This window comes from Mycetomoellerius zeteki, unplaced genomic scaffold, assembly GCF_001594055.1.
Source record: "Mycetomoellerius zeteki isolate Tzet28-1 unplaced genomic scaffold, Tzet1.0 scaffold327, whole genome shotgun sequence".
Classification (NCBI taxonomy): Eukaryota; Metazoa; Arthropoda; class Insecta; order Hymenoptera; family Formicidae; genus Mycetomoellerius; species Mycetomoellerius zeteki.
The window spans coordinates 887,534-915,256 of record NW_017257313.1 but is presented as its reverse complement, the minus strand read 5'-3'; the positions used below and the strand labels follow the sequence as shown (position 1 = coordinate 915,256).

Here is a 27,723-nt window from a genome sequence, read left to right as displayed (position 1 = left end):
TTTTCCGAAGTTTCCGTATAATTTTATAGTTTTTATACACATATATGAATTTTAAAATATTGTAAGATTTTTCGTTGTATAATTTTTAAAGAAAATTTAACAAGTTTAAGATATTTTCAGAAATCTTCATACATTTAAAACTGAAAATTTCCTAAAAATACAAAAATTTTTTGTTGGAATGTAATTTGTCTTCAATTTTTTTCATATGTTAAATAATTTTACTCACATTCAATCAAATAATACAGTATTAGTGAATTAATAACTGATTAAGTTAATCAGAGTCTCGTCGAAGTTATCCTTGTGCATATTTTTACCAAAATAGAATTAACTTTAATCTCGGTTTGCTAGTTTTTTATTTCTTTCTAATTCTAAAAATGTTCTATTAATATACATATAGATTAACTTTAATCCTAATCTTGGTTTAATTTACTTTATTTTGTATTTAATTTTTAGAACTAGAAAAAAATACAAAGTTAAATTGAGATTAAAGTTAATCTGCATTGATAAAAATAAACATAATTCTTAGAACTAAAAAAATACAAAGTTAAGCTGAGATTAAAATTAATCTACATTGAAATGGACATAATTTTTAGAACTTTTCTTCTAGAAAAAGCTAGCAAAATGAGATTCGAGTTAATCTGCATTGATAAAAATAGGCAACGAAGCTAATTTATATTGAAATTAATATTAGAAAAAGGTAAAGAATTTTATAGACATACGCCCTCGTTCTCGACACAAATTTCGATTGATCGACTTGAATCGACATGTTCGTAGATCGCTAACGAAGAGATCTCTTCGTGAAAATCTGCTGCCGATATGACAGTTTGTTAACTGACACTCTCTACCGGTCAGCATCGGAAGCGTGATGAACGATCGCTCTATAGCTATTATATTTTGACGATCGTCGTCGAGTTACAGCTCAGTCGACATTGGTCGACATTGGCCGTTAGTTGTGGGATACGTTTGTTTGGTGCGAGTATCAGCCACTGGAAGAAAATTGAAGATAATGCGCCACGTGGAATCTTAGTGTCAGACTACCTGTTTGGTTGTGAGTGAGAGTTACGTCCCTTTAGCTCACAGTGAGTATGTCATTCGTCAAAAACCAACTCCCAATTTGTACTCCGGTTCCCCAATTGCCTTGCGATCTCGACATCAACTGGCAATGTTACTTTTTAGCACTTTCTCAGAGCGAGCGATTTTCCTCTCGAGTCTTCTCGAGACAATTGACTTGCGTTCGTTCGACCACAAGATCTGGAAACGACGACGCTGATTCATGAGAGCCTCGAGAGCAACGAGGGTTGAATAATGCGTAAGATAAATAATGCGTTACGCGTAATGGGGAATACGAGTGACATTTTATTTGATATACTTGGCACGGACATACCGCCCGTGAGCGCTCGCGAGCGCTATTTTAGCCTGACCTTGCGACACCCCGCCTAGCATTGTGTTCTCGTGTTGTACGTTATACACGCACGTTTCAAGGTGGTTTGTCTCGTGAGACGTTTGTCTCCCTTTCCAAGACGAGCCCGAATCGCCGGCTATAGCTCGACCGCCATCGAGCTGAGTCCGCGTGGAAAGATAAGAATTTCGTAACGATACGTTATCTCCCAGAGGCATGAATCATACCAATGGTATTGCCTTTTTAATCCTTTTTTTTTCAGGTGATTCATACCTATTATAAAGAGATGAGATTTAAAGATCAAGATAGCATCCCGCCGGACAATGACCAACTGTCGATACCCGGATTTCTATGCACGAGTCGATTACATGATTGTGCTGCATTTATCGTCGCAGTCGCGTGGTCGTATAATCACGCCGAATCATGTCGAATGTCACGCAATCCCGCGTGGTTCGGTTTTCGGCATCTTATCAGGGTTGCTAAACAGATCACTTGTCGTTATTCTAGTGATAATAATAATGAGTCCCACTTTGCGTCGCAGGCATTTCACGACACAATGCACAATCTTTAAATTATTTATAGATTGCGTATGTTGAATGCGCAGCGTACAAGACTGTATAAAATGCCCCAGTTCAGGCCTTTCTCAACTGTTAAAAAAAAACAGCTTTGCAACTATTATAAAATTATTTATAATAGATATTTCATATAATTGATTCTTGCTCTTAGTTCCTCATTACACTGTTAGAGATCAAAGGTGCAATGGCAACCCAATTAAAAGATAATCTCTCTTGAGTTAATTAACATTTTGTTATATTTTACTTCTATGTGTGTCAAAATGTAAATCCATTTCTATAGTTGGTTTCAAAGGAAATAATATTTACGAGTATATTAACTTAATAAGTAATAAACTAAATTTTAGTCAAATTTGATACTTTAGATATGATTAAAAATAATTCAAATTGAATATAATTTGACATTATAAATTTAGTGTGGATCAAGATGTATAAATTAATCATACAAAAAAATATTACAACACAGTTGCAGAGTTTTTTTTCTGCTGAATACAACTAATATTTTTAATTAATATTGTTTTGGCATTTTTAATGTTAATTATTTCACTTTGCTTTACAATTATTCTTTATCTTTTACTCCCAACTGCTGCTAAAAGGTGGAAAAAAACGAAGGATGAATGTCTTTCACCGAGGTCGAATCGGTTGTTATCAAAAAATTCCACAACTACAATATATTTTCTTATCTTATAGCTATAAATTTTTTATTAAGCAAGCTTAATTTAAAATTTACAATTCAAAAGTTGATCTGAATAAGTGTCATTTAAATATCATCAAGAACAAAATCATTACCTTGTATATTTTTCTTTTAATTTTTGGAAATTAAGATAGTTTCTCGTTAGTTTTCCATGAAAAAAAATGTTAAATACTTGCTCCAACAAGTATTTAATAAGTATTTAAGCATTTAACAGCATTTTACTTCACTTTATGTAGAAAATTGTCAATTTATTCCTCAATGTTTTTTTTTATTTGTATTGCATAATTTTTTAGTTGTATAAATTATATATTATATAATGTAATATATAGATACAGAGAAGAGAGAGGAGAGAGAGAGAGAGAATTCTATTGTCTAGATTTTGTATTTATAATTATATTATCATGCTCTTTTCTTGATTTCAGGTTTCCTCGAGAAAATCGAGAGGAGCTAGTGATAGACGATGGCGTCGCTCAGGTGGTTTGTTGCTGGAGCAAGTGCTGTGGGTGCCGGTACTCTTACTTCATACTTCCTTTTGTCAGATAGCACGGTCAGTACAATGTAATCAGCTATGACATGAGATGCTTCAAGATAAGACCTAAGATGCTGAGACTCTTCAAAGATCCTGCATGCACGTCTATTTATTATTATGTGTTATATAATGCGATGTAGAGATACGCCTGTTTAGGTACCTGATATATCATATACATATTACTCATTTGGCACAACAACAATACAACTCAGCAATTTACCAAAAAATAAATTTGAATGTTTTGAATCACATAAAATTTTGCAATATTAATTTTAAAATACAATTTTGGTATAATAATTGTAAAGAAATAAACGTATGTTTCTTTAAACATGTTTTTCCTTTTTTTTCTTTAAGAATGTTGTTTCTTTTTTCTGTTTTTTTGCAATTAAAAAAAATGACGATTTTTTAATTATATGTCGTAGCAAATGAGTGACATATTAATTAAAAAATTAAATATATCTACGTACTTGATTGTAGGTACACGCTGAAATGAAATGGAAACCAAGACCGCCTCGAAGGACCTTGCCGACACGAGAAGATCAAATGAAAATTTTGAAATCGCAGGACTACGATGTTTTAATAATCGGAGGTGGTGCAACGGGAGCAGGATGCGCTTTGGACGCTTGCACACGAGGTACGATCTCTCTCTTTCTTGTTTGCTTGCTCAAATAAAGTTCTACACTTCCACTCTTCTTCTTTTCGAAGGTCTAAAAACTGCATTGGTTGAAGCCGATGACTTTGCATCTGGCACGTCGTCCCGCAGCACGAAGTTAATCCACGGTGGCGTACGATATCTGCAGAAAGCGATCATGCAAGTGGACGTCGAGCAGTATAAAATGGTGAAAGAAGCACTTCACGAACGTGCGTCAATGCTGGAAAGCGCACCACATCTGGCACATCCATTGCCCATTATGTTGCCTGTTTACACGTACGTTTATGCACGAATGGAGTATAAACTTTCGGTGCTACATGTTCTTTTTCACATATATTTCTACTACTTTCGTCAGATGGTGGCAAATTCCTTATTATTGGTTTGGCATTAAGATGTACGATCTGGTAGCGGGTAGCAAAACCGTCAAATCATCGTATTACTTGAGTAAATCGAACGCTCTGGAACTTTTTCCTATGCTGAAAGGCGACAAACTAACGGGAGCTATTGTCTATTATGACGGTAGTCATCTTGTTATCTCTCTTTTTATCTCTTTACAATTTTTACATAGCCAAGCTATCTGTCTCTTAAATAAATGTGCTATTTGACAGGCCAACAAGATGATGCCAGGATGAATCTGGCCGTCGCTCTAACAGCTTCGAGACACGGCGCAACGGTCGTAAATCATGTTAAAGTAGTCAACTTATTAAAGGGTCTCGACAGGGTAGGTGCCAGGTATTCGAAAATATTCGTGAAAATATGAGAGAATATTTTGTAAAAATATTTTTCCCTGTCCGAAAAGGATGGCAAACGAGTTCTTGTGGGAGCTCACCTTAGAGACGAACTCACGGGAGAGGAATGGGATGTAAAGGCTAAGGCGATAATTAATGCGACTGGTCCCTTCACCGATCATATTAGAAAGATGGACGATCAAAATGTCCAGTCTATCTGCTGTCCGTCTTCCGGCGTTCACATAGTATTGCCAGGATATTACAGGTAAAAAGAACAATGTATTGTTAACATTAACCCTCTGGAGCTGACGTCAAAATCTGTTATTGACATTGGATTTGTGAGATCTATTTAATATATGTTGATTAAAAGGCATTGATTAATTTTAAGGAACCAAAATGACATAACTGTAATTTGTATTTAAAAAAAGAATGAATACTAAGTTTATTTTAATAAGATTAATTCAAATTTGCAAATGTAACATGAAGAAAATTGAATTATTTAACATTTTCGTGTGAAATGGTAATTACTGTAATAATAAATAATACAAAAATTAAGAACTAATGTAAATTCATAAATAATAATGTATTTTTTTATCTTCACGTTACTTCACGGAGAATGCGAATTATGTTTATTTATCAGAATCTTTGTTATCCGAACAATCACTGCATAGAGAATCTAATAGATTCATCGTCAGCTTCGGAGGCTTAGTAGCATATTATTGAATTCATTATAATCAATGTATCAACGCTTCTTTTACGACATTTTCAGTCCCGATCAAATGGGTCTACTTGATCCAGCAACGAGTGACGGCCGGGTGATTTTCTTTTTACCGTGGCAAAAGCAAACAATTGCAGGAACAACCGATTTGCCTTGCGAGGTAACACATAATCCTCGGCCCACAGAAGACGAGATCATGTTCATTCTGCAGGAAGTGAAAAATTACCTGAACCCAGATGTTGAGGTGCGCCGCGGAGACGTTCTTTCTGCCTGGAGCGGTATCAGGCCGCTCGTTTCCGATCCGAATAAACCGAATACGCAGTCACTCGCTAGGAATCACATCGTGCACGTCAGTCCTACGAATCTCATCACGATAGCAGGCGGCAAATGGACGACTTACCGAGCGATGGCTCAAGAAACCATTGACGCGGCTATAAAAGGTATATCGGCAGAATTAAACGCAAAGTGTATAAATAGTGTGTAATAAAAGACTCATAAATGTTTGTTTAAAGCTTGCGACCTAGAACCAGAAAGACCCTGCCAGACTGATGGCTTTCTTCTGGAAGGCGCTCAGGGCTGGAGTCCCACAATGTACATTAGATTGGTGCAGGATTTCGGTCTGGAATGCGAGGTCGCGCAACATTTGTCCAAGAGCTATGGAGATCGTGCATTTGCCGTAGCTAAAATGGCCTCGCTTACGGGGAAACGATGGCCTATCATTGGGAAGAAAATTCATCCGGAATTTCCGTACATCGATGCTGAAGTAATTGTCTCTGAATTGTTCAAACGACACCACACTAATCATATAGAAGATTGAGTCCCGGTGAAATAAATTGTTTTTTTTTTTACATATAATGTAACTTATAATGTGATGAACAAAAGATATCTCCTAGACATAAGATTTAAATAATGGATACTTTTTAGCTGTGATGTATCAAAGGTGTTCTACAAGCACAAGTTTTACATCTTTGGTGCACCATAGTTCAATTATCCATTATTAAGCCTTATATATTATCTTGTCTATTAAATCTTTTGTTTATTATAATTACAAGCTACATTATATAAATCATTTTCGTGATTTTTCACCATTGACCATTTCTCACTTTCCATATAATTAATGTAGGGTTTTTTCGATCAACAATTATGTCCTTCTTGTAAAATATCTTAAATATATATTTCAGATACGCTACGGTGTACGGGAATATGCTAGAACCGCGATCGACATGATCGCACGTCGATTACGACTCGCTTTCCTCAATGTCCAAGCGGCTCAAGAGGCGCTGCCAGGTATCATAGATATCATGGCCGAGGAATTGCATTGGTCGGCAGAGGAGAAGAAGAAGCAGCATCGCGAGGCCAGTGAGTTTCTCGCTCAAGAGATGGGTCAGATGGTGAACCGTGCTTCCCGCGACAAGATTCCTATCAATCTCACCAAGGATGAGATCCAACTCTACATCAAACGCTTCCGAATTATAGACAAGGACAAGAAAGGATATGTGTCTATCAATGACATTAGACGAGGACTAAAGGTTTGCATATATATATTTTTGCATCTCTTCAGTATCTCTGATATTTTTTATCTACTTCCGCTTTCTTTAATTATCAATATCCATTAACATCGCCGATACACAGGTATTAGGTATACATATGAACCAGGATGAGATGCACAGCTTGTTGAGTGAAATTGATGTTGCTTACAATGGCCAAATGGAATTACCAGATTACTTGCAGGTAAATCATCAAACATATACTCAATGTATATTCTTTCTCTTCACAGCTCTTTGGAGATAAGGAAGTACCGGGTGAAGAACTTCACGAAATTCTGCGTGAAATCGACACCAATATGAACGGTCAAGTTGAATTGGATGAATATCTTCAGGTCTGTGACATTGCGCTTTATGCACACAGTCACAGTCGGATTTCTTTTCGCATATTTGTTTTTTCATTATGCATTGTACAGTGCAATAGTTTTTCAGAATGATCTCGTTTCTTTTTTAACACGATTATGTGTAGCAATTCCCAATAATAATTTCTGAATTGACAGAGAAATTAATAATTAGCAATTAGTAAAATTATCAGTTTGTTGCAATGCCTTGTGTTCTTTTTTGTATTTATATTGCATGCATTATGATGTAATCAAAGTTATTTCATACTTTTTTTTTCGAATATTTTAACATTTGCCAAATCATTTTTTTATTCTATATATACATATATAAACTTATATCATTTTTTATATATAGATGATGTCAGCTATAAAATCTGGCCATGTGGCATATTCACGTTTTGCACGGATGGCTGAAATGGAGGAAGCGCAGCACGAAAAGGAAACACTCAAGAAACAAATAAGCGTCGAGAGATCAGGGGGAGGGCTATAAAATAGACCAGCCTTAGGAATTGGAATTTTGGAATATTTTAATTTCACATTTGACAGGTTTTACTATCGTGTATTTATATCTAAGAATATCAGTTTATACGATCGAAACGAAAAGAATCAAATAATCTCTCTTGCGAAATGAAACTCTATTACGAATAATATCTTTAAAAAAGTATATTATAATCTGCAAATGTTTCGTATCGAATAATTCGCAACATACGAATTTATATACTCACGTCCATCGCGTAGATTTTTATCGATAAGTGATTGAAGTCAATTACAAAGAAAGATTTATTTATATGCGTAGTATCCCTTTTCACAATTTTGACGTGCATTATTTGTATGTAACATCTATATTATGTACAAGATGGAGCACAATCGCATTCTTTCTATTTGTATATACAATGCTGATGCAACATACTTGTAATAATTGTATTGTATATTTTTGTTAAATTGGAAAAAATTTCGTTGCCTTAATTGAAATTCTGGTAGCGACCAGAAAAATACCAATAAGACACAATTAAATCTATTGAACATTTTACTCGAGATAACCAGAATTCTAATTCATTTAATGAATTTTGTTTGTTGGTGTAACCAGAATACTTTTCTCGGTGTAGGAGTATAATTTATGTAATATTGGGACTTTAGCATCCTAAATTGCCTTGACATTCATAGTATTTATAGCATTATAATGTACATTATGTATTATTTAATCACTCGCTTTTTTGTTCAGTACTAGACGTTTATTTTCTGCAAAATTATGAGTATAGCGTTGCTGTAAGATACGCTTGTAATACGTCATTTTAAAGAAATTTTGTCATCTGGTTTCTGAAACTAAACCGGTAGTAATGTGAACTACTATCTTTGTATCATTACTAATATATGCTAAAATTGTACAAACTACAGATATATAGTGAGAAATCATCTAATGTATATTATCACTGTAATGTGACACAGTGACAGGCACTTGTAATTTATCTCATCATCTCATCATCATTATCATCATCATTATATGAATAAAATCGATAGCAAACGAATAATTTGTAGTACTGTTTTTCCAATTTTTTTTTGTCAAATATTGGTAACATGCTACAAATTATATCGCATATTGTCGACACTCACCGGTCAGACAACGTATGGCGTATCGAGAAAAGAATTTTCTGATAACTTTATCGTCAGATGATTAGGAAAGGAATTGTTTAAGAATTCAATTCTAGATATTTTTTTTAGAATAAGTCTAGGTTTCCGAATTTCATTTTACGTGTATGAGGTTGAAACCCTTATGCAAGGAAGGAGATAAGGCAGCTGATCGTCTGACGAATACTTTTTCTTTTTCGTGACTTTCTTGAAAGTAAGAAGCGCTTTAAGGGGATATGGAGTGACCAAATTATCACATTACAGTCGTATAAAAATCTTCGAATTGACTGAACGGAATAAAAAATCCTTTTGTAGGATTAAAATAGACACAAAATTAAGAGGTGGTGCAGTGGATTTTTGTCAAATATTGGTAACAGAATGTTAAAAGAATGTTAACAAATTTTTTAACTTTTTTTCGATTTTAGTACAAGATTCACTGCACCACCTCCTAAAATTTTGCGTCTACTTTAATCCTACAAAAGGATTTTTTATTCCGTTCAGTCAATTCGAAGATTTTTATACGACTGTAATGTAATAATTTGGTCACTCCAGCATCCCCTTAATTTACAGATTCCAGAACATACAGATCCTGGAACCCATTTTCCTAATTTTTAAATAATGATTTGGAATAATTTTATGTTTTACAATCTGATTTTTCAGTTGTTCTATTCATGTAGGATGTGGGCTAATTATCGTACTATATCCCTCCGTCAACAATGTGAAATTTTCATCCTTTATTCGCAACCTGAGTCTTCGAACTTTAGTGCAGATTCTTTTATTGTTCCAGACAATATAAAAAACTAAAAAAATTCTTGCATATTTGTGAAATCCTCAACAACTAATTTTTAATATCATAAAAGTTAAATTTCATTAATTTTTTTATAGATTTAAATTTATCTAAAATCTAAAAATTCACAATCAAAAAATTGACTGTGCTTTTAAAGTCCAATATGTTTGCGTTAAATTCATTTGTAATTTTTTATATAATTGAAAATTTTGAAGCTTAAAACTAATAACAAAAAAAAAACAGATTCCAAAGATCATAAGTTCTTTCGGCGTAACAAAAACTGCTCTTGGCGCCGAGACACTACCGTGTCTCCAGATACGTGATCCTATTACGGGTTAATTCGAAAATCATCAATCGTCAAGGAACATTCCCGAGAATTCTCGCGGATCATAGATCGCGACACGTGTCCTATCACACGAGCTGTTCACCCGCGGTCGGTATACGCTAGGTGAAAGGTGGGAGGAAGCGGAAGACTAGAGAAAGTAGGAGGTACGCGTGGTTTAGCCCCCTTTAATAGGGTGGGCGTCCGCCGCGAGCGTTCCCGCGTACGCCCCTGCCGAACGACGCCCCGGCGAGCTGCCGCCCAACTTGATTGGTCGATGGTGATGGCCGACCGGTCGCGCGCGCCGCAACCAGCCAATCGGCGAGCCCGTGCCATCGTGTCGAGCGAAACGGCGACGTTGCCGTTCGCGCACCGCCCATTGGCACCGCGTTCGTGGATACGTTCGCTCGTGTTTTCTCGAACTAGCACTCGTTTGGGACGATATTTGTTGGTGTTCGTTGTGCACATTTCTGCGAGCGCGGATGGGCAATTAAACTGGACGAGACGGAACGTGCGCGGTACTCGTATATCACGCGTGCACGTGCCAGTGGATTTAATGAATCGCGGTCGGGAAACTCGTTGGCTCCACTTTGTCCCACGGTAGCGTTGAGTAAGCTGGAGTAAGCGTGTCTTTCGCGATTCGACGGTAGCGACGGTATACTCGTAGGAACGCTAATCTGGCTAATCTCGCTGGCGCGCATCCCCTTCCTACACGGATAGCGTGATCGAGCTCGATCGTTCGCGGATCGAACGACGCGAAGCGATCCGCGGACTGATAGCGTCGCTACGGCACAGTGCTCCGGAGGTGGACGACGCGCGTCGCGTGGCACGTGCGGATGTCTGTGTGTGCGCGCGCGCGCGCGCGTCTCACACAGAAGTACTCGGTATGCGGGGACGAGGACGTGCGGGCTAGGCGACCGCGCGTCGGTGAGGAATACCTGTGAATGCGATTGTTTGCAACGTTTTCGCGTACAAGACGCGGATGGTATGGCGTAACTCGTTTAGTTTGCCCTTGCCGAGTCGACTCGCTGCGAACGAACGCGTCGCGTCTCTATCGAAGAGGAGGCGACGCATGTTTTCGTATAGTCGTGTGATCAGCGAAATACATTTGAGCCAAGTTGGACACTGGCGCATTGGTGTGGTCAACAGTAGTGGTGATGTTGATTTAACGTTGGCGATTGGCGCGCGTCGGCCTGGCGTTTTTGGTGGTTTGGCAGTGTGAGTAGACAGGCCTCTTCGAGGGCAACACGTGTTTGTTTCCATGTTAGGTGGAGTCCCGGTGTGGCAAAGTGGGTGGAGGCTGGGCATCGCGAGTCGTGCCTTCCCCGTTATCGCGGGTCGCTCGCGCCGTCGCGAGAGCGCGAACGAGCGGCGGATGACCGAGTGGGCGGTAATGACGACACGAGGCTCACCTTGCCATCATGTCGGGCCGCGTGCGCGTGCCACATTTATGAATCGGGTAGGGGCGGTGGGGAAACAGGGGCGTAAGGAGGCGGTCCTCGATCGGGTTCTCGGGCGTCCTCCTTGGGTGCTCGTTGCAGCCGACCGGCCTTCTTTGTTCCCTCGTCGGGGAAAGAGAGAAAGAGAGAGAGAGAGTGTGTGAGAGGGGGGGAGAGGGAGAGAGAGGAGTTAGCGTCTTTTGCACATGCTAGCAGAGCTCGATGTCAACATGCTCCAACACTCGTAACCCCTACAAGGAGTTGAAAACTGCACTTTTCCTCTCTCTTCTAGCTTTCTCTGTTTAAACCCCCGCGTAAAATCCCCAATGCTCCAACTAAAGCTCATGGCACGTACAAAAACGTAAGGCCGTAAGACGTAAGCAGTAAGGAAATCGTAACATTGGATTCGCTACTGGCCTTACGGTCTCTACCGTGATTGGCCAATTCGCTTACTGATTACGTCTTACGGCCTTACGTTTTTGTATGTGCCATGGGCTTGATTCTTTGGATTTGGAAACTGCTCCTTTTCTCTTCTAACTTCCTTCTTTAAACTTCCGTGTTAAATTCCAGTGCTCCGACCAAATTGTTAGCACAATTCTCGATTTGAGATTTTTTTATTCAGATTAATAAAATGAGATATTACTCATATAAATGTATAAGTATAATTAGCACTAAACAACTAACAAAGTCTCTTCTTCCTGTCTCCTTTCATTTTTCTCTCTTTCTGCATTTCTTTAAAAATAGGAATCCTTGGAAATGATTCTCTGACTTTTCTGAAACCAACGCATTCTTTCTATACATCTCTTTCATTCTATTATCTTAATTATAATTGCTATAATTCCCTAATATGAGCTTCTTTACATAATTAGTTACTATAATAGACACAATTCTCTAAAAATAATATTTCTTTATAGGAACACCATTTCTGTGAACGATTCGTTTCTTATAACTCCAAGAAGATCGCCAATGTAGTTGTTATATTATAAATATTGTTCCTAGCACACTCGACATGAAATGACACTAGATTCGTTGTTATAAATTGTATAGAGTGCAAAACGAAATCATTCATCATGAAACGGAGCATGGACGGCAGGAATCTTTCACAGGTAAGATTATTATGTTACTAGTTCTTTATTTTATTATGTTACTAATACTTCATTTTTATAATATTACTTCTTGAATTTGATATGTTGATAAATGATATTTTTTATATAAATATTATATATACATATTTATACATAACAATCAACTTATAAACGATATAATTACTTGTAGGACGAAATCGAAGAGCAGGATCCTTTGCAATCTCAACAGCAACAGCAAGATGATGCAGATCAACAGTTAGAGCAACAGCAGCAAGCTGTCCAGCCACAGATTCGTTTTCTAAGCGCTAATGTGTTGCAGCAGTTGCAGCAACAGCAAGATGTTCAGCAAGCTCAGCAGCAGCAACAACAGCAACAGCCACAAGTTATTACCCTGCAAAACTTTGTGCCTTTACAAGCTCAACAGCCGCAACACGAGCAGCAGAGAACGCAAGCAATTTCTGTCCAATCGCTACCTCATCAATTCTTGCAAGTACGAGAAGACACAATTACCTATATTAGAAAAACAGTACTGAGAAAAAATTATACATTTGATATATTATATTTGACTTAAATATACAGTCTCCAATGAAAGAACTAAAGACAAACTAAATTAACGTAGTTAAATGATTAATTTTTCTTCTCGGTGCATGTTTATAAATTTGTTATTCTTTAAAGTCTACTTTATACGATCTATAATTCGCGATCAAATTCAGAACAGAATTCTATTTATAATTTTGCGTATCATATAACATAGAACACATTTGAAAAAATAAAATACACACATATAGAAAATTGATATTTTCGCGAATTATAGATCGTATAAAATAGGCTTTAAAGAATAACAAATTTATAAACATGCACTGAGAAGAAAAATTAATTATTTAACTACATTAATTTATAAATAGAATTCTGTTCTGAATTTGGTCGCGAATTATAAATCGTCTAAAGTGCGCTTTACTTAATTTTAATTTATAAACGCACTTTTATTTCACAGGGTGCTCAGATTATCAGCGGTGCTCAGGCACAAGCGGCTCTTCAACAGCAGCAGCATCAGCAGCAGCAACAACAGAGCCAGCAACAAGCCCAGCAGCAGCAAACGCAGCAGCAAGCTCAGCAGCAGCAAACGCAACAGCAGCAGCTTAGTTATAGTGTAATCCCACAAATGCAGACTGTTAATATAGATGGTCAGGAAGCTCTGTTTATTCCATCCTCAGCGATGTCGGCTGCGAGTGCCCATCACCAAGCGCAACCAACAATGCAATTTGCTACTGCAAATGGCCAACAAATGCAACTTGCCGGCCAGCAGGTCCAACTAGCAAACGGACAGACAATTATCACACCACAACCAGTTAGTCTTATAAGAGCACCGAATGTCTTTCCTACTTCGATTATACAAAACATTACGGGACAAACTGTTCAGTTGCCGACAGGTATGTTCTTCATTGCAATCGCTTATAATCGCATGTTTTTTATAAAATTGTTTTGTGCTAAATGTAATTTATGCGTGCTTTGTAATTAAAATTTTCCAATTACAAGATTTGTTCGCGTTGCTTGCACTTTTTACATTCAAAATCTTTGCTTCTTGTCTCTTTAACATTCGAATATATTTCTCTCATTTTATGTGCAAAAATTTCAAGGGGGGATTTCAAGCAATGCGAATAGGTTTTTTATTAATAAGTATGTCTAAGCAATTTTAACATATTTAAGATGATGGAATAATGTGTATTGTTCTAGGACAAAGTGTACAGGTAAGACCGCTGCAATTTCCTATGCAACATGTTCAGCAAGCGGTACCTGTGCAATTACCGGTCACTGCCAATAACGGGCAAACCGTTTATCAGACAGTACATCTTCCTGTCCAGTCCCTATCCAGCGTCTTCAATATGCCCACGACGCAAATGATACCACAAATTATGCAAGTAAGTAATTCAGAGGCCCGACAATATCTCACGCAAGTCTCATAATTAACACTATATAACAATTGAAATACCAATTAATAATTTCTGTATGCGACAAATATTGTAAATTATAATATGAAATGTACATTCTGATTATTTTAATTTTAGCAAATACCTCAAGTGGCGCAGATTATCACGCCGAGCGGTCAAATTCAGCAAGTGCAAATTGCTAGTTTACCGCAATTGCAAAACCTTCAGGTAAATATAAATCAAATTCAACAATAAATGAAAATCTGAAATGTATCATTATTCAAAACATTATTTTAAGAGCATATATATACGCCATTACGCAAGATATTGGAAGTGAATAATATTCAAATTTATTAATTTTAAATTGTAATTATGTATAAATATAAACGTTTCGGCACGATTGTGAGTAATGTATCGCACGTACGTGAAATTATATACGAATCGGTTTTCAATACTTCCCTATAAAATACATGAGCTAAGAGAGGTCGGAATCGAACTCAGGACTTGCTGAGTACAAATCAGTCGTTTTCGCAAAGAGCTACGAGTCATTCCTTCAACATTATTTTTTTCATAACCTTATTAGATAAACATTTAATGTACTATTACAGAGTCAGCAAGTAACGCAAGTTGCACATCAACAAGCACAACAACAAGTCGTCCAACAACAAACTCAACAACAAGTGGTACAGTCGGTGCAGCAGCAACAACAAGTCGCCCAAGCCCAAGTACAGCAACAGCAGCAAGTGCAACAAGTGGTACAGCAGGTGATACAGCAACCAGCATCGTCCCAGCAGCAGCAGTCGCAACAGCAGCAGATGCAACAGTCCTCCACTCCATCGTCAACAGTAGCGACTTGGAGCACAACAGTTGCATCTCCCAGCAATGTTCAAGTAATATACTTCTAAATTTGAATATTAACATATTAATAATATGTATATAAAGTTATTCTAAATGTATGCTATACGTTTCTTAGGTACTTGGTATAGGTACGTTGGGAAGAAACATAACAGGAAGTAACGTTATTACCACAAAAGACGGTCAAAAAATCGACGTGCAGACATTATCTAGTTTGACAAGGCCGCCCGAAACGGTAGAAGGTGACATCAAAGTAACTAATATCGATGCGAGTCAATTAACTAGTGGGCAAGTAATACATATCCCTGCTCCGCAATCGGCTCAGCCTACAGTGCAACCTATTACGATCACAGGTAAGTGAATTGTTGTGTGCACACATTGTATTAATAAGCACAAGATGGGAATAAATTAATAATACAAACAGACGGAGGGGATTTCTTTGTACAAAAATAAGTCAAAAGCAGAATAATTTTTTTTTGTTCGAGGCTTTATTTCCGAGAAAATCAAGTTTGAAAATCATGAAGTACGCGTACATTTAACGAATATTTGATTTGTGAAAGACATTAAAAAAACGTTATCATATTTACATAACGACTTTACAAGTGGATTAAAAAAATATGACAAATAGTTAAATTTTATTTATTTTATTAAAAGAGAAGTTGCTCACAGCAAAAAATCAGACGAAAAAAGTTTATTCTGCATTTTCGACTCATTTTTGTACAAGAAATTATCCCCCGTTCGGTTATATTAAGTCTACGTCCTAGATATTGAAAGATTATCAAATTTTTAATTTCTACTGATACATTTCTTCATAATTTTTAATTTTGCAAACAATGATTAATGTTGCAAATAATTCTTATTTATACAGGAACGCAAGGACAACAGTTAACGCTTATACCTGCGTCCGCATTAGCGAATTTGACTGCGCAACAAGGTAACATGATGAGGAATGTGAGCAATGGAAGTATAATGCAAATTCAGCCAACTGCCGGAATGAATACGACCAATGGTTTCTTACAATCGATACCCGTGCAAAATATCCCAGGCTTAGGCAATGTGCAAGTAATACCGGCAAGCGCATTGCAGCCGGCTACAGTTCAAACGTTACCGGCCACTGTTCAAGCCGCGGCCACTCCTATCGTCGCGACTACACCAACTGTGCAACTCGATTCAAATGATCCTACTAAATGGCAGATTCTCCAAACCCTTCAGCACGGAACCTTGACAACGTCCGCTACACCTGTATCTCATCAACAAATATCGAACACAGCTTCTCCCTCCAATGACACTAATGATCCGAATAAGCAGCATCGTAGAAGAGTCGCGTGTACATGTCCCAATTGTGGTGATGGCGATAGGTGAGCGATAGCTTCTTTCAGCCATATCAATCAAACATTTGTTTGTGATACTATTGAATAATAGTCACATATATGTGTTAACTGCGTTCAGCCGAGAAAACTAATCAGTTAGCGCTTAGTGATTCTTCAATATAATCGGTTCCTACACTTAGATCCAGTGAAGAATTAAAGGCAAGAACCAATCATATTAAAGAATCTAACTAAGCACTAACTGATTAGTTTTCTCTGCTGAACGCAACCATTGATATACCTTCATATTTCTCTTTAGAAATAGAGATATAACCAGGAAACGACAACATGTATGTCACATTGCTGGATGTAATAAAGTATATGGAAAAACGAGCCATCTACGTGCTCATTTACGCTGGCACACTGGCGAACGTCCTTTCATCTGCACTTGGATATTTTGCGGTAAAAAGTTCACTAGATCCGATGAACTTCAGAGGCATCGCAGAACCCATACGGGTGAGAAACGTTTTCAGTGTCCAGAATGTACAAAGAAATTTATGCGATCGGATCACCTAACGAAACACATCAAAACGCATACGAAGATACGGAGCACGGTAAGTACAGCAAATTTGAAACGCATCGCAAGCAATGCACTGTTATTTACTGAATTTTAGGAAGCTGCCACTTCGACGCAGGAAGGCTCGTCTGACAGTCAGTCTTCCACTGAGCAAAAAATCATGATAGCTCTGCACAAGGAGGAGCAATCTGACATTATCATAGCAGAGCCGATCGAATCCATAAAAAACGACTCGTCGAATCATGTAACAAATGACTAAAAATTTTAATATAGTATAAAATCAGACAGCAATCAGCTTATGGTATCAATAGGCGAGTTCAAGCCGGCAAAGCAGCTAGGCATGCTTGTCGAGCGAATGAACATGGTTGGTTCCTATCAGAGAATCCAATCAAGTTTAAATTGCTCGGCGAGCAGACCTAGCCGCTTTGTCGACTTGAAAGCGTCCAATATTATAATACAAATTTTATGATGAATCAATATATTCAGTATTAAATTTTTGAAAAAAAAAAAGAAAATTTCATTCGGTAGAAACAAATCTTAAATCATAGACTATATTCTAGCGCATTCTAGAGTGTAAAAATTAAAAAAAGGAAATTGTTATGTGCATAATATAGCATATAAGTGCACAGTAAGTTATAAACACATAAATTATATAAATTATATCATGTAATTATATAAGATATTGAAATTAGCGTTACATTGGTCAAGCGATTCATTGACCTATTTGTTTTAAAATAAATAAAAATAGTATGGTAGCGAGTTTATAGGTATAGCGATAATTCATAATATACAATCTATTTTTTTATTACGGTTATGTATATATATATATATGTGTGTGTATATAATGTAAATTAATGTATACAATTTTGCACGAGAAAGTTTTACACTGTAAACATTTTTTCATATTATAAGAAGTCGAGAGATATTTAGCTTCCTTTTTAATTTATCTAGTTATTTTAAACCGGACACAGCTTCGTAATATATCGCACGCGTGCTACACATAAGTTTTATCATAGGAGATTTTTGCTTGAATTTGAATCGTGTACATAGATCTTAAATAATGCGGTCGCTTAGCGAGGTTGTCTGTCTGTCTTGCAATATAATAATACGGGCATGAAAAAAAAAGGAAGAATGTAAACGTAAAAAACTTAAAACGATATGGAGTACACGGTATCTAATTAGGGTGCGTTCCACTTAACGTTCACAACGCTCGTGGAATCATTTTATCCTTGTCGTTTATTAATGTTAAACAAGGACAAACGATGCTCACGAGCGTTGCGAGCGTTAAGTGGAACGCAGTCTTAGTAGTGTGAAAGGTACGGAGTTTAAAATACATAAGAACACATCATAGATTACGGTCCTATTTGATGCTACAAAAGCTTCAAAGCATCATCAAGTAGCGTCAAATAAACCGCACCTATAGTCATTCCAAATTTACGTTTATAAATTTAAATTTAGGAACATTTTTAAATGACTACCACATATCTTTATCTTAAATTTCGTACCTTTCATCAAATGGATGCTTTATATTTCGCACTGTTATATCACATCTCTATTTCATTTTTATTGAATCTTTATCCGTTACAAAAAAAACTGGCAAGCCTGCGGATATATCGAAGTCTCTAGAAATGGAAATATATAATTATATATTTTTTCGCGTTTCTGCTGTTTTTTTCGGATATAAAATGCTAATAAAAGTGTTGGAGAAAAACAACGCGTCTATGTATCTGACATTATATTAGATCTCTCTTTTTATTGACGAATAAATATGTCCCATAATACTCTACTAATAAATTTACAGACTACTATATGCTAGAAAGCATGTAGGTATATAAACATCATTAAATTCTGTATTTTTATATTATACATACATAACAAACGAAAAATATCCTATTTTATTTTATATAATAAACACAAGTATCGCTGCTTATTGTTGACACATTGAAAAGTATCAGGAACGTAAAGAGCTAGTATTTAAAAAAATACACTTTTTCTGAAAGCAACCTCATATCGTATCAATGCTACTTTAAACGTTACTAGTTATTAGATCGATAATATTCATTCTTTCACTAATTATATTCGTATAATTTGTATGTTTATTTTGTAATTGAATCAATTGTTAATCTCAAACACAATGTAGTATTGTGAGATTTTTTGTCATTTTCGTTATATATATATATATATAGGAACAAAGTAATTCTAAAAATGTCCGATCCCGAACCTTGGACGTGTCTGACAGCAAAAACGAATTGTTCCAAATATTGCAAAATTTACGAGTCTCGTTTACAAAGTTTCGCAAAAATGCAAAGAATCATGTTTTTTGAAATACAAGTTCAAAGTGAAACTACAACTTATTATAGATAAACTATGATATTTCTATACACATTGGCATTTTTACTCTGAACTTTGCATATTAAAAAAAAAATTCAGTAATAGTCTTACATATGAAAAACTCAACTTTCTCTCTTTCTATTGTAATATTTAACTTTCTTAAAACAAATATTTTTATCATCGTGAACAGGAAAAACGAGCGACAGAATTATGTGTAAAACATAATTTAAATAGACGTCTAGTAATATAGCGCGATATTTGTTTTTGTTAACGCGCATACTAGCAGAATGCTTGCTCATCGCATATATACAGGTAGCGCGAAAGTAACTTCAATTCGACTGGATACGCAATAACATCGGCCGGAAGAATTTAGATACAATTTCTAATCGTTTTCTTTATGCTATATTCTATTTTATGTTTATACAATGTGTGTAACTTCATCGATTGCTGCAAACTACACAATTGTGGATGCAAGAGTTTATCTCCATGAGTGCGCATATTTTCTGAAGTATCTTTACTATAGAAGTATATAGTATATATGTATGCTGCATATGTAACACGAATGCGTTTCATTCATATGCATTTGCGTTGTAAAAACCGGTTTTATGAAAATTAATTCACGTGTCAAACAGTTTTTACGCACTAAGAGAAACTGAACAAAGCGAATTTGTTACACACTCACGCGTCTTTATTCGTCGAGACTCAGATAGCTATAGTCAAGGTATAGAATACCTTAATAGATACATGTTACAACACAGTCAGATTAAATTTAAAAGAGTGAAGAAAGTAAAGGTGAAATTTCATGCAACGAAGGAAAGCTAGCTTTTTACTCCCACTTCATCACAATCAAAGCAGTGTTCAAAAGCTGTTCGCTCTTCTGCTTCCTTTTCATGGAGCGTATCTTCGCTGGCTTTAAGTTAACGAATACACTCATTTATTTTCGCTAGCTTTTAATTCATCTTAATAAAAATGGATTACGAGAATGAGAATACATCGAGTATGTAAAAGAATATACCCGCGCGCGCGTATAATAGCGGCTACAGCTGCAGTAGAAATTCGGAGGCGACGCCGTTGCTAATATACAATTATTAAAAAAGAAGAAAGTACTGGATAGCATCCATTTCAAAAAATTGCAACGAACATGGTTTTTTCTTAGCTTCGCTCTCAAAATTAATCTTGGAAGACATACGATTCCATGAACATAACATGGCATGTCATGTATTTCAGAGATGTTCACTATTAGTTGAACAATATCAAACTTTGAGGGTAGCTTCGCTATATACGAAAATTGATAGAGTGGGGATAAAACGGCAGCTTTTATTAGCTGTATGAAATGGTACCTTAATAATGTAATTGTCAATGTTTCTTTTTTTTATAATTTTCAGCACATTTACAGAAAGAAAACGAAATATCGATATGCAGATGTTCTATTCTAATTTCATTAGCTTTTTAATTGTTAGATTTCTTGATTTGTTTGATATGTTCTAATTCCAAGTGCATATATATTTTTGAAGAAAAAAATATGAAATACTTTTATTTTAAAAAATTCCCGATTTGTCATTTGAATTTATTAATTTACCTTCAAATCGCGAATCATCACATTTATTCTTACTTTAAGCTTACATTAATTTTACTGAGCCTCGGCGACAAATAAAATTACTTTATATAAATAGCTCAAAATTTGTTGATCCGAGTTTCGTTAAATTAACGTTACTCAAAATAAAATTGCCTATGTATAAATAATGTCTATAAAGACTATGTAGGTTGCTTCTTTTCTCGGAGTATTTTTTATTTCATTTCATTCGAATTAAATCATAAAATAAAATCTCCTGTCTGCACTGAAATGTAACAACGCATATGATTCGTCAATGCCTGGAACGTTTCAATAATCATTCAATCAAGTATTATAAATATTAAATCAAATGGCATTAGTGAAGATCGTGAGAGATATTACAGTTTAGCGCAAGTAACGTCTTAATGTTGAATGTTAAAATAGCGCAACAGGCAGAGACAAATGTAACAATTTAATATACGATTTTTGGCCATTTTGACCGATCCCATTTAGTACAATTTGAACGTAGAACATAACAGTTCATCGAACTTATTGAGACAATATCGATTAAGTGATAATGATTCGAATTTTGTAGTCGACATGTTTTATCTGTAAAGAGATATTATTGCCTTACTAAAGGCAAGAAAGTGCCAAATGGTATCAATGTGTTAAAAATAGATTATACATTCGGCTAATTACGAAACCGGATAATTGAAAGAAAAATATCACTCATATCTCACTTGAACAAGCACTGCAGCTACTCTGATGAAGTAGATGACGAAGTAGACGATGTCCGGCTAATTGGCTGTCCTGTTCGGTGCGCTTCATTTGCTGCCCTATATCACACATAATAACACATTCAAAATATTTATGAATGTTGTTAATTTAAATAAATAGAAAACAAAGAAAAAAAATTGCACGTCATCTTAAGATCCTTTTATAATAACTGTTTGTCTATTTTATTGCATGAAAAATTAAATAATAAAATACAAATTTGTGTAATAAATATTTTATTACAGAACTTACCTAAACAAAGCAGCGAAACTAGATCCGGCTAAAGTGGATCCAGCTATGTTGGCTGCAGCATCTTGGTTTGCTTCAGCCTGATTTTGATCTCCCAAGTTCTGTCTGCAAATGGGACAGGTTCCGTGCTAGAAAATGAAAAGGAAAACAAAAGGAAAAGATTATTTCGGTATTGATATATGGGTTGTTAAAATTTGGAAATGTTTTTTCAGCTTACTAATTCCAGCCAGGGTACAATGCATGGTGCATGATAGACGTGCTGGCATGGCAATTGTCTAACAGGTTCGGACAGCTTAAAATCTTCCCAACAAACGGAACATTGTAGCTTGCAATCTACATAAAGAAAAAGGGACGTTGTTATTAAAGTGATTTAAAAAATTAGGCCTTCTTTTTATCTGAACTTCTTGCACTGTTTATCTTTTCTCTTTTTTTTTTCTAACACAGAGAAAAAAAGGAAAGAGAGATGAATCATCTAAGAAGTTTAGCTGAAAAGAACAGGCCTAGAAACAATTATAATAGATAAAATAAATCAGATGCATAGTTAGAAGCAAAGATACTTCTATATATGAAAATATAATTGCTTAATATAACATTTAAAAACATTCTGGTGTGTCTTTTAGATCCTTATCAACTATTTAAATTATCTGGTATGTATATCGTCGTTCTGCTTCCCAAATGATAAGGATCTTAAAAGATGATAGATGTACATAGATATCGCAAACTACACGTCAATATATATTATTGGGTACTAACCAACTTGACTTTGTGTTATAGTAGTAGTAGGTATCTCATCGATCTGATTGCGTGATAATGGTGGTGGTCCAGTACCATCCATTTGATTCAATAATTGGGTAACAATAGCGTCTAATCCATCACGACCCCAAACATAATCTCCAGGATTTCCCAAGAACAGTCTAACATTGAATCTACATTATTTTGTTTTATTTTAGTAATACTAAAGATTAAATAAAATTGTTTAATGACTTGTACCCCCACGGATGAATGAACTTTTTAAATATTTACTGTTGCCATCACTGTTGGAAAAGCATGTTTACAATTGATGACAATTCATGTGTGGATTTTATGAAAATGCATTATATATGGGGGGAAAAAAAAAAAAAAACAGGATCAAAATGTAAAAATTTAAATAATTGCAAAAATATGAATATGAAAAAATGAAAGTGAAATGAAAAAATATGTTTCTTGAGAATATGTAAATTTAAAATATTATAAATATCGATCTATTACACTGTGCAATAAAAATAATTTTTTTTTCACACATGGAAAACTCAAATTATTCTCAAAAATAGAGACAAAATGTAATACAAGCGTACGTGTCGTTCCGCGATCAAATCGTTTGCGTTTTTTTACGCACATTTGAAGTTTTATGCACATTTGAACAGGTTATTTCGGCCATGGTGAAATTTTACAATTGTCTGAAAATCGTATTTTCATACAAAATTAGTTGCTAAATGAGAAAATGATAAAATTAAAGCGGAAATAAAGGAAAATGTTGAAAATATGTATTTTTGATTGAAAATTACTCAAAATTTTCGACCTTTCTACAAAAATGATCATAACGCATTTCTCTTGAAGTTAGCTACGTATAACGCTGCGATCCGATTCAGACTTACAACGCTTACGAATCATTTCATCTTTGTTGTTTATCAAATGTTAAACAAATGCTCACAAGCGTTATGAGTGCATTTTTTCATTCCATTTTGCTCTACTCCAATCGCTTTAATTTGATTGTTTTCTCATTCAGCGATCAATTTTACATGAATATACATAATTTTCAGAGAATCGCAAAATTTCATCTTGCGCCGCAGACGAAGTAATCTCCTCTAAACTTCGAACGTGCACAAAAACCGCAAATGATTTGATATCGCGAAATTAAATGTACGCTGGTACTAGATTTTATCTCTACTTTCACAGAAAATTTGAGATTTTCATGTGTGAAAAATGCTATCGCACGATGTTATGATAGAGAGAAATATAACGTATCTATATTTTATAATTATATAGGCTGATATCACAAGCAGTATTTATCACGTAAAACAACTCACACAGATGGCTGTGCATCTTGACCCACAGAGTTGCTTAGACTCGCTGCTCCCGAAAGATTGAAGATAAAATCTTGTATGAAATTCTCTATAGGCATCTGTAGGCTCTCTTGTCTTCTACGATTGCTTTCGTAAAAAAAAAAATAAAATCATTACCTTACCAATTTTCTACACAAGTATCATGCATACAGGACATTGTTTAATAAAATAAATATGTAATTTTGCATTGACAAACGTGAAAGAAGGAACGAAATGCACCATTTGTCAAATTTAATGCCAAACACATAAACAGGTGAATTCAATTATCTAGCGATCTTTGGAAACTGCATCACTATATGTGACATCAATGGACGCATTCAGCAGAATGTTTATTTTAAAACTGTTGAAAGTTTTCTTCTCGCTGATTGGATTATATTTTTAAATCTGGAGTAATAATTCTATCTCAACAAAGAAAATTTCTAATAGTTGAAAAATAAAGGCTGTGTTTAATAGAGGCAGCTTTGCAACTGTTGTAAAATTCTTTAATGATTAATCTTGCCCTTAGTTCCTCACTGGATCTAAATGTATAAATCAATTATATTAAAGAATATTACAACAATTTGCAAAGCTACTTTTTCTGCTAAACGTAGTCATTGGTATGCGAGTTTGGAACAAGAAAGATACCTGCTGGTACGACGTCCATCTTGAGGGTTACGGGACCAATTAGACCTCCTTCTGCTCCCGAGCACATAGTTCCTATTGCCTCCACCCGGCTGTTGACTGGTGTTCAACTGTTGATTGGTATATGTATTCGAGAGACCCATTATCATCTCTATTATATCACGATCACGGTCGGAGCGCTGTGAAGATTGTAGCAAATAGATGTAGAGTTTATACATTTCTGGTGAATTTGTCAATAATTGTTGGTTTAATCAAATTTAAACTCACGTTCAAGGTCAAGATATCGATATCCCCATCGCTCAGTTCTTCGCTGTTCATATCCATACCTGAGCTGCCCTCGTTGCTGCTGCTCTCCAGCTCTTCGATGAAACCGCTCGCGCATCGTGGACACGTGTAATTCTAATTAGAAATGAAATGTCAGGGGTCTGAGTTATGCAATGTAAATTGCAAAGTCTGTCTTCGACAGATTACCTGGGACATATGTACACGCTCGTATTAGTTAAATACTTGCGAATTTAAATATATGCAAAATGAATATATCCCAGAAAACCAAAATCTACATTCGGGACATGTCTTTTTGTGACAACTGTTTAAAAGATATCTTATAAGACGTCTTATATCCTGATTTTGGACTTTATGGATGCTTTCCAACAAAAGACACAGATGACAGTAATACAGTGAATTTTTACTTTTTTGTTTTTCAATGTTAAACAAAGATAAAATGATTATTATGTTATATTAAGTTTCTTGTTGCAAAGCACCACATTTTATTAGGCTTATGTTCTACGTGTTGTACAACAAACTTTTTAAGTCTATTGATTAGTTATAGAATCAAAATAAATGTCTTTTTGTCCTACAGCTAATCAACAGGCTTGAAAAGATTTGTTGTACAATATATGAAATATTAACCTTATTTAGGATCTCTTATACTTATTAATGATAAATTTAGCACTTGCACTATACTGGGTTAGCTCACACTAAAGGCTGCTTTATATAAAATATCTACATGAAGGGGCATAGGTAATATAATCAACTTTGACAATGAAACAATACATATATATTCTGTCAAGTAGCATGATAATATCATTATTGAGTATTTAATCGTTTAAAATATTTATATGCTTTTATATTAATTTTGCTAATGCTTTCACAGCAGCTTTTAATATGCACCAATTCAGTATAATACAAGATCGAATTCGTTGTAACCCTCCATCGGCCATGTGGAATTCGCACCTTACATCAGCAATCTGGCTCTTTAAACTTCAAATGTTTTTAAATTATTCCAAACTGTGCAAGTCTAAATAAATACTTACAAAAACTTATAAATACTTGCAAAAGCTTTAACGAGTTTTTAGTCATAAAAATTAGATTGTATTTTACTTATTTTTTATAGATTCAAATTTATCTACCAGAATTCACAATTAAAATATCGACTGTGCCTTCTAGTTCAACTTGGTCGGTCGAGAGCTGCGTTCAGCGGAGAAAAAATTAATCAGTTAGCTCTTAGGCCAGTATTCATAGTCGATTCTTATTTCAAAACCGTTTTAAGTAGTGTCTTAAGACACTAATGTGGCTTTCTGATTGATTTATGACATCTCATGGCTGAACTTAAGACGATCTTGAATATAAGAACTGAATTACCGGCCTTAGGGTGTTATTTCATTTATGCGTTTTTGTCATATGACAAATGTATGCAGGACAAAGAGGTCTTCGGATCTCTATCTTGTAGCCAACCAACAGGCTGTTGTTATATGACAGAAACGCACGAATAAAATAGCGGACTTAGTAATTCTTTAATATGATTGGTTTTTAGACTTAGATCCAACAAGAATTAGGCAAGAACAAAGGCAAGGATCATATTAAAAAGTCACTAAGCGCTAATCGATTAGTTTTCTCTCCCAAACGCAGCCAAATGTCTTTATAAATAATAACAATAATATTAATCACAGTGAGACAGCAATATCTTTGCACACTTCAGAAATACTTCAGAAAAGGACAATGAGATAAACAAAGTAACATGTATATACTTTTCTCCTTCTAGACTGAAAGGATATAATTGTCTTATTCCAAATGAAACAAAAAGTATAACATGATACAAGAAAAAAAAAGTAATTGGTGCATATTTGTGCTCTTATTAAATTAGTACAAAGAGCCAGATTAATCAGGCGAGAATTCCAAAATAGTCGAGGTCGTCGATGAACGTCCTTCGTCTATCGCGGCTTGATCAAAACACGCCGTCTCACGGAGGAACTCAATGGAAGGGGTTCCATCGGGAACAACGATCGCGAGAACGTGCGTAGCATGCTTTCTGCGGAGGGGAAAGAGAGAGTTCACGATAGACATAAACGTGTACGAACGCGATTCGACCGTGCGATTGTCGTCAAAGTTTCGAGAAATCGCGAAGCTGCGGGGAAGTTAACGAGCGCTATCGTTGACCTCGCCGTTCGATGTGGAAGAGAATTGGGCAAGCTACGTTTATTGCGGGGACGAGGGGGGAAAGAGAAGAGACAGAAATTTCGCATGACATGGGGTGACAGTTATCTCGGGGATGGACGTACCACCGCGGCGATTTCGCGTCGCACGGTACGAACGAGTGGCCTTGGATAATGAGGAATGTCACGGCGCACTTACCGGCAGCAGACGCTCGATTTCGACGCTGCATTTGTGGCAAAAAAACCGAGACATCGGACTTCCATCCACAACGGCCTCCGCCATGTTTTACGTGTCCCTTGATGTCCCTCAATTTTCCATCTCTACTTGCCGTAGTTACGGTTGGCGATTTATTCGGCTACGTTCGACATGCCTCGGTTGGGCTCGGGTTTCGGTCACGAGTGCAACGAAACGATTAGATAGTAGGGTTGATTTTGGCTGCGGTCCACTTGACGCTAGAAACGCTTCAAAGCGATTGAGCGACCAATCAGAACAAAGAATTTTACGAAATGACTAATCAAATGCTGGATTAACACTGCATCCGATTTTCGTCGTACGACG

General features: G+C 35.8%; 3 protein-coding genes across 6 annotated transcripts; 2 read left to right on the top strand and 1 right to left on the bottom strand.

Annotated features, from left to right (window-relative positions):
• Positions 1 to 922: 922 nt before the first annotated feature.
• On the top strand, positions 923 to 8,703 carry Gpo1 (glycerophosphate oxidase 1). Of its 2 annotated transcripts, none has more exons than XM_018451966.1 (12): positions 923 to 1,079; positions 3,088 to 3,212; positions 3,672 to 3,828; positions 3,900 to 4,122; positions 4,202 to 4,365; positions 4,455 to 4,567; positions 4,646 to 4,839; positions 5,344 to 5,732; positions 5,805 to 6,055; positions 6,474 to 6,821; positions 6,925 to 7,023; positions 7,533 to 8,703. In XM_018451966.1, exons 2-12 carry the CDS (start codon positions 3,126 to 3,128, stop codon positions 7,665 to 7,667), a joined length of 2,160 nt encoding a protein of 719 aa, XP_018307468.1. In that variant the 5' UTR covers positions 923 to 1,079; positions 3,088 to 3,125; the 3' UTR covers positions 7,668 to 8,703. The 2 variants fall into 2 exon arrangements, with proteins under 2 accessions (XP_018307468.1, XP_018307467.1); XM_018451965.1 differs by lacking the exon at positions 6,925 to 7,023 and adding an exon at positions 7,070 to 7,171 and having other exon boundaries at positions 926 to 1,081; positions 3,090 to 3,212.
• A 2,368-nt stretch (positions 8,704 to 11,071) lies between these two features.
• Positions 11,072 to 17,409, top strand: LOC108725181 (transcription factor Sp4). Its single transcript, XM_018452033.1, has 11 exons — positions 11,072 to 11,130; positions 12,266 to 12,457; positions 12,627 to 12,926; positions 13,431 to 13,866; positions 14,171 to 14,355; positions 14,503 to 14,592; positions 14,973 to 15,254; positions 15,338 to 15,572; positions 16,088 to 16,577; positions 16,846 to 17,140; positions 17,201 to 17,409. Exons 2-11 carry the CDS (start codon positions 12,422 to 12,424, stop codon positions 17,360 to 17,362), a joined length of 2,511 nt encoding a protein of 836 aa, XP_018307535.1. The 5' UTR covers positions 11,072 to 11,130; positions 12,266 to 12,421; the 3' UTR covers positions 17,363 to 17,409.
• Positions 17,410 to 19,164: 1,755 nt separating this feature from the next.
• Iru (E3 ubiquitin-protein ligase Iruka) lies at positions 19,165 to 27,505 on the bottom strand. 3 transcript variants are annotated; one of them, XM_018452023.1, is made up of 9 exons: positions 27,364 to 27,505; positions 25,000 to 25,131; positions 24,736 to 24,911; positions 24,076 to 24,198; positions 22,763 to 22,935; positions 22,227 to 22,342; positions 22,013 to 22,137; positions 21,727 to 21,822; positions 19,165 to 21,595 (listed from the first exon to the last, which is right to left on the bottom strand). In XM_018452023.1, the coding sequence occupies exons 1-8, from the start codon at positions 27,445 to 27,447 to the stop codon at positions 21,744 to 21,746; spliced, it is 1,008 nt and encodes a 335-aa protein (XP_018307525.1). In that variant the 5' UTR covers positions 27,448 to 27,505; the 3' UTR covers positions 19,165 to 21,595; positions 21,727 to 21,743. The 3 variants fall into 3 exon arrangements, with proteins under 3 accessions (XP_018307525.1, XP_018307523.1, XP_018307526.1); XM_018452021.1 differs by having other exon boundaries at positions 19,165 to 21,822; XM_018452024.1 differs by having other exon boundaries at positions 19,165 to 21,822; positions 22,763 to 22,923.
• Between the last annotated feature and the right edge of the window lie 218 nt (positions 27,506 to 27,723).

Excerpts from the sequence above, each read along its gene's own strand:
- Gpo1 (XM_018451965.1), top strand. The coding sequence starts at position 3,126 with ATGGCGTCGCTCAGGTGGTTTGTTGCTGGAGCAAGTGCTGTGGGTGCC. Across the intron at positions 4,366-4,454 it reads AGCTATTGTCTATTATGACG|GCCAACAAGATGATGCCAGG; the intron begins GTAGTCATCTTG and ends GCTATTTGACAG. Across the intron at positions 4,840-5,343 it reads GTATTGCCAGGATATTACAG|TCCCGATCAAATGGGTCTAC; the intron begins GTAAAAAGAACA and ends CGACATTTTCAG.
- LOC108725181 (XM_018452033.1), top strand. The coding sequence starts at position 12,422 with ATGAAACGGAGCATGGACGGCAGGAATCTTTCACAG. Across the intron at positions 12,458-12,626 it reads ACGGCAGGAATCTTTCACAG|GACGAAATCGAAGAGCAGGA; the intron begins GTAAGATTATTA and ends AATTACTTGTAG. Across the intron at positions 15,255-15,337 it reads CATCTCCCAGCAATGTTCAA|GTACTTGGTATAGGTACGTT; the intron begins GTAATATACTTC and ends TACGTTTCTTAG.
- Iru (XM_018452021.1), bottom strand. The coding sequence starts at position 27,447 with ATGGCGGAGGCCGTTGTGGATGGAAGTCCGATGTCTCGGTTTTTTTGC. Across the intron at positions 25,132-27,363 it reads AAATCGAGCGTCTGCTGCCG|AATTACACGTGTCCACGATG; the intron begins GTAAGTGCGCCG and ends ATTTCTAATTAG. Across the intron at positions 22,343-22,762 it reads TATAACACAAAGTCAAGTTG|ATTGCAAGCTACAATGTTCC; the intron begins GTTAGTACCCAA and ends TTCTTTATGTAG.